Source organism: Octopus bimaculoides, chromosome 5, assembly GCF_001194135.2.
Source record: "Octopus bimaculoides isolate UCB-OBI-ISO-001 chromosome 5, ASM119413v2, whole genome shotgun sequence".
Classification (NCBI taxonomy): domain Eukaryota; kingdom Metazoa; phylum Mollusca; class Cephalopoda; order Octopoda; family Octopodidae; genus Octopus; species Octopus bimaculoides.
Window position 1 is genome coordinate 5,050,188 of NC_068985.1, and position 6,328 is coordinate 5,056,515.

Below are 6,328 nucleotides of genomic sequence, written 5' to 3' on the forward strand. Positions count from 1 at the left end.
CATTTGGAAAGTAAAGGGTTTTTCGATTAATAGGAAAACATGTTTGGGAAAAGAGATATGATGCTTTCATCATTCTATAGTTTCGTTCTTCAATTCTTTTCTACTCTAGGTACAAGGCCCGAAATTTTTGGGGAGAGGGCTGTCGATTAGATCGACCCCAGTACGCAACTGGTACTTAATTTATCGATCTCGAAAGGATGAAAGGCAAAGTCGACCTCGGTGGAATTTGAACTCAATATTGAGAGATATTAAGGCGGCGAACTGGCAAAATAGTTAGCATTCCAAGCAAAATGTTTAGTAACATTTCACGTTTACAGTCCGAGTTCAAGTTCTGCCGAGGTCAACTTTGACTTTTATCCTTTCGCGGTCGATAAAATAAGTACCAGTTGAGCACTGGAGTCAGTGTAATCGACTTACCCCCTCTTCCAAAATTGCTGGCGTTGTGCTAAAATTTGAAAGCAATACTGAAGGACATTTCTTTTTATCAACACAGGATATTTCATAGAATTTTGCGTTTCTATTGAGAAAAGAGCGTGAATTCTGTAGCAGTGCTGTTACTGGGAAAAATCAATCGAATGTCTAAACCAACATTCATCGAAGTGGATCTACTTCATTTAATCCTGGAGGCTCATTATTCTTTTTAACGGATTCTTCCCTTTTTATTATAAGCATAAAATCGAAAGGCACGATTAGAAATTTTAAGGAGCTTACGTCTATCGGAGAACGAAATTCTACAACAATGAAAGAATTAAGAAACGGAAGTGTGCAATAATGACAATCTTACAGAAAGGAAGTAGTCGATTGAAAAACATTTCATTTTCTTCTTATCCCTTCCGAAGCTTTGCCGCAAATAACAATGATTAAAAAAGAAAAAAAAGAAAAAAAAAAGGTTTTACTTACTGTAGACCATTGACGAATAATTTTTCCGTTATGTAATCCCGACAGTTAGAATTTTCAAACGCTAAATAAAATTTATAGTCCTTATTAAGCATTTCAAAACATTTTTTGGCAATATTTCTGGGGCATTTAAAGCTCCCGCAAGCCCCATATATATCAACCTGGATATATTTAGCGAGTTCTTCAGCATAAGTACGCCTATCGTTCTGAGCGCCACAGTTCGAAACAAACCATGCAACTTTTTTTGTTTTGGTGGCCGCGTAGTTTTTCACTTGTCCTTTCTGTTTTACAGACTCGTTGAAATATTGGAATTTTTCATACGGTGCCACGATTGTGCTATCGTGACGGTATGTAGCAGTCCAATTAAAAAGATTCTTTACGCCAGCAAGTCCTGGAGTGTGATAAGGGCATTCTAGCATGTACAGCACCCATATCTGGTTTAATGGTCGCGGTATATTCATAGCGCTGACACCATGGTAGAAAAGTATAGCGTCAGCGCTGCTTCTTTTCGTTCTGTCATCTGTAAGGTAGCACGTGTTGATCGGACACTTATAATCCAAAAACGTGTCTTGGCCATGTTTTTGTTGAAAGACGCTAAAACCGTTATATATTAATATTGTCTTTAGTTTCCTCATAACATGCGCCGGCTCTTTTTTCTGACCGGCTTCATCTCTCAGCCTGAAATTTCCACCATTAATTTCCTCAGGTTGCTTCCTAGGGTATTTATCAGGAATATAGTTTGGTGGTATGTATTTCAGCTGAGCTTGGATTCGGTCACCAACATCCCATACATTCCCAGGCCATAATGCAAGGAATTCAGAAGTCATTGAATTATTGCGATAGTGCCGAGTGGCATTTATTACGTTACGTATATTGGAGATTTTATTCTGAACATGCTGTCCTTTTTTTTTGATGGAGCCGACAAGTAGTGATGACAAAGAGGAAGGCTTCTCGTGAATCGCTCCTTGATATGTCAATATATTTTTGTGGTCAGCAGGCCGGTGTTTTGGAATGTTGCTGCTATAACCGCTCCCGTCGTCGCTGTGAGCAGAGTAGGTGTGCACCCAAAGTTTGTGGTTGTATAAATTGAAAATAATTAGAAACAAAATACTCGCAAAGAAAACCCATGTAAACGCTTTCTTGATGCTCAGCTTCATTGTTTTCATTCATGTAAGGAGGTGGTTAGACCTAACCGGAAAATCACCCTCATACGCACACACACCGGCACACACATGTATGTATGGAATGTATGTATGTTTGCATATATGTACCGGTACTGATTTTATAGTTACTTTAAATGTTTAGTATTTGTTCAGAGTACGCACATACTGGAGCAGTCGTCATTGATCCCAAATGCTAATCCTATCATCAGATGCTTTATCTTATATAAAACTGCCATAAAACATGATGCCAATCGTGCACTCGTAGGTTACTCACGATAACTTATTATCTTGCTCAATTATGGACGTGGATATCAGACGAAGAATTTATTATTAAATAGATTTCTACAATAATATGTAGGTATTAACCCCTACAAAAAAATCATAAACACTTACGTCCAAACTTTATTATAATAAGTATGTGAAAATATTAACGATAAAGACTAGATTGAACGCCTGCTCTTCGCCTGTCATTTGCCTGCCTCTTAAATTATGTTCATTCGTCTCGGTGATTTTTGTTCGTTATGTATACAGAGCCATATAGCAGTCTTGTGTAGATGTTCAGCTAGTGTGTGTGTGTGTGTGTGTTTATCAACTTCAAATGTTAGAGTAGAATATGAGGAGATTTTAGTATTTAATGTGAATATGAGATACAAGTGTGCGTGTGTTTATACTAATGACTAAGAGAGAGAGAGAGAGAGAGAGAAAGTGTGTGCGGGCGTGAATAAACGGAACAATGATAATGATGGACGAGAGAAAATATTGATGTGTGTGTGTATTTGTTTGTTTATGCGTACAGGTTTGTAGACCTGATCTAAACGAAGTAATTATTAAAGTTCTGTTCAAAACGAAGCCAAAACTGTACTTACATTATTTTATAAACGAAATAAAACAAACGACCGATCGGTTGGAGTCGACTGAGTAGAAGCTACGGCGTAAGGTCATTGTTGAGATGTGATTAACGGTCAACGTTTTATATTTTCACCTGAAAACTGCAGATAATAGTAAGCCGAATGAGGAAAGGTGGCTTACCTAATGCAACAGTCTACCTGGGACGATAGCAGTTGCCAACATCCTATTAGTCAGTTTACAATCCGTTACGACGTTAACAACCGAATTAGGTGCGAAGCGCAGATGGGAAGAGACCTATTTCAATAAAACCATTCAATGAAGGAGTAAATAAACAAGAAAACAAAACAAAGTCGAACGGGAAACCAGAGCACAACCTAGCGGTAGTAGTAGTAGTAGTAGTAGTACTATCAATGAATATCAGTAGTCGTACAATAGTAGTAGTAGTAGTATTGATAATGATTATAATGGTCACCCTCGTCAGTTTCGACGTATGAGTGTTTGTAGGAGCGGATTACAAACATTTAATGAAAGATGAAACACAAATAAATAAATAACTGAATGAATATAGATTATTACTTTTACGAGTTAAATGTTACAGATAAGATGTTAAACAAATATGTTAATTGTCTGATCTAAATTTGGAGTTAATATTCACCAGCAAGATACGAAGAGAATAACTAAAGATCAAAACTGAAATTTCTGTGGAAATTTGAAAAATTCAACAATTGTTCATCTTCATAAATATGACAGTCCCTGGATTTCTGCTTTGTTTCTGTGCGGTGTATTTTCAAATTTTATTGGATTAATTACTTCTTTCTCTTCCCCACAAAAAGCCCTTCCCTCATACTACAATTATCACAGTTCGTAATCCCGCTGTCATGATAGCAAGCAATGCTTTAAACAGGTTGGTATATAAACTACACGAACTACACAGAACATCCCTCCTTTATCTACTTAAACACGCATATATTTTCATCTGTGTGTGTGTGTATGTATATATGTCAATACAGTCTTATCGATGTATTTCTAAGTAATTATGTATATGCATATTTGTTTTTTTTTTCCCGTTTTACTATGAAAATATAATCAGTCATCTTTCGCATACCTCGTTGGTTGGTCAAGTTTACTTAAGCTTCAACTATTAACTTTTCGATAAATTTAAACGATTATTTTTCTCAATATTTGTTTTTCTCACGTGTTTGTTGATCTGCTTAAAATTGTTTGAGTGGTCGTTTCTTTGACCAGTTTGCTTTTTATTTGTAGTTTTTATGTCAAAAACTATGTGTTTTGTTTTCCCACTTCTAGTATCACTGGTTCGCTCACCTACCTTTTTTTTTTACGTTTCTACTTGTAAAGTTTGTGAAGCCAGAGGACAAGGAAAGAGTCCCTTCCCGTGTTCAGGTATCAGCCGAATACCGAAGCTGGCTGTTGGTCATATGAGGAGGCGGGCGAGCATAAGAGTTACACACACATAACACTCACATAAAGATACGTATCCATCTTTATGCACACACGCATAAACGAAAAAAGTAGAAAAGGGGTGAGCAGTAGAAAGGAATGTTAAGGTGAGCAGTTAAGCTCCTGTGTACATATACCTGTGCGTGCGTCTGTGTGAGTGTGTGTTTAGGATCGACTTACAGCAACCGCTTGACGGTCACTCCGTTTGACAGTCTGTCTGTGTGTCGGGCTAGCTGCGAGCCGTCTCTTTCTGTTAAACAAAACTTAGCAGTAATCTTAAAATACAATGAAAGTGCAGTAAGCTTGTATAATAATAAGGAAATTAACTAGTGTGTCAGCCTGTCTCCTTTGTATATCTTTCACTAAATGTTTGTGTTCTGAGCTGGACTTCTTTCTAGGATAAACTTTTTGATAAGCAGTATTAATATCAGCTACATTATAATCAGTACTATTTTTATTGTTTTACATCTCAGAACGGTCTTGTTTGTTCTGATAGAGTCTACGAAAGCGGTGTTATTATCAGTATTTTTTAATTTTATTATTATTATTTATGTTAGTATTGTTATCAATATTAACCGTACTTAAAGCATAAATAGTGACAAAGTTTGAAAAATGTAAATTCCTATCTTACCGTGTGTGTGTGTGTGTGCGTGTATATTAGTTAAGCCACATCTACATTCTCACACATTCTGCGGCTGGACAAGTGTGACTCTTTGTGTATTTATTCATGCGTATTGTATGTGTTTGTGTGTGTTTAAATTTAAGTCAACTTACAAAACTGTGCGAGTGAGAGAGTGAGCTGGGTGTGTGTGTGTTAAAGCGTTGTGTACGGATCAGATCAAGACGGCCTCACTGCGTTTGCATAGTCAACTGCGATGAACCAACTTTGTGTTAGTAAAACGTTAGGAATCCCTGAGTCGTGGTAGCAGTTGCTACGTGAGTGAGATTAGAGAGACTGGTTCTGGAACAAGTTCGTTCTCATCTGCAGCTGGATGCATTTGGTGTCCCCTAACACTACGGGCATCTACTCACAAACTTGTGCCTTTTACTCTCTAACTCCCTCTCACACCTATTTGCTTGCTCGTATTTAATCCCTTTCTTTCTTTCTTTAGATCAGTGAAACTCTATCTGCCTCTCTATCTCTCTTTCCCTTCTTCTGTCTCACTTTTTCTCTTTCTTCCTTTGTCTCTGTTATACACACACTCACACTTAAGCTGTCTTATTTTGCTCTTCTTCTCTTTTCCAGAATTCTCTCTGCAGTCCAACGTTGCTCAAAAAGTTGCCAATAGCAATGAGCTGGTGCTATATCGTTTTCATTATATTCTTGTTGTCTCTGTTGCTGGAGTTTGCATTGGTTATTTCTCCTTGAATCTTGGCGTTCTCAATGGCACCAAAGTTCTGCAAACTGTGACGCCGATGAATGAGAGGCGTGATTTTTATTGGTCTGTTTTTATTGATTTCTTAATATATTTTTCTCTTCCAGGAATATTCTTAGAATGAATAATACTTGGTTCCTTATTTATTTCACAAATTTCTTCGTAGTCCTAGGATTTCGGGCAACAGGTACCTGCAAGAGAAGAAAAAAACATCCGTTCATACATCATATTAAAATTGTGATATTAGAAATCTGAAATGTCTAGTTTACTCTAGTACATTGGACCTTATGGGGTGGGGGAGGGGGAAAGAAAGTAGTTCTGCTCAATAATATTGGTTTCATATTATGGAAGTAAGGATATGTCGATTACATCGACCCCAGTACTCAACTGGTACTTATTTTATCGACCTTGAAATGATGAAAGTCAACCACAGCGGCGGAATTTGAACTCAGAACGTAAAGACGGATGAAGTACCGCTAAGCATTTATTTCGTCCGGCGTGCTAACGAATCTGTTAGTGCGTCGTCTTAAACCATCTTAATATCATTAAATATTTTAAGATGGTTTTAAACTTCTGAAACTTGCT

At 37.2% G+C, this 6,328-nt stretch overlaps 1 protein-coding gene across 5 annotated transcripts in view; it reads right to left on the reverse strand.

The window, feature by feature from the left end:
• Positions 1-881: 881 nt before the first annotated feature.
• The window catches only part of LOC106876232 (glycoprotein 3-alpha-L-fucosyltransferase A), a 561,369-nt gene continuing 555,922 nt past the window's right edge, over positions 882-6,328 (reverse strand). For all 5 annotated transcript variants that reach the window (XM_052968125.1, XM_052968124.1, XM_052968123.1 and 2 more), the window contains one exon: positions 882-5,934. In XM_052968125.1, the coding sequence (XP_052824085.1) occupies positions 897-2,063 (1,167 nt within the window). In that variant the 5' untranslated portion in view covers positions 2,064-5,934 and the 3' untranslated portion in view covers positions 882-896. The remainder of the gene's footprint in view (positions 5,935-6,328) is intronic.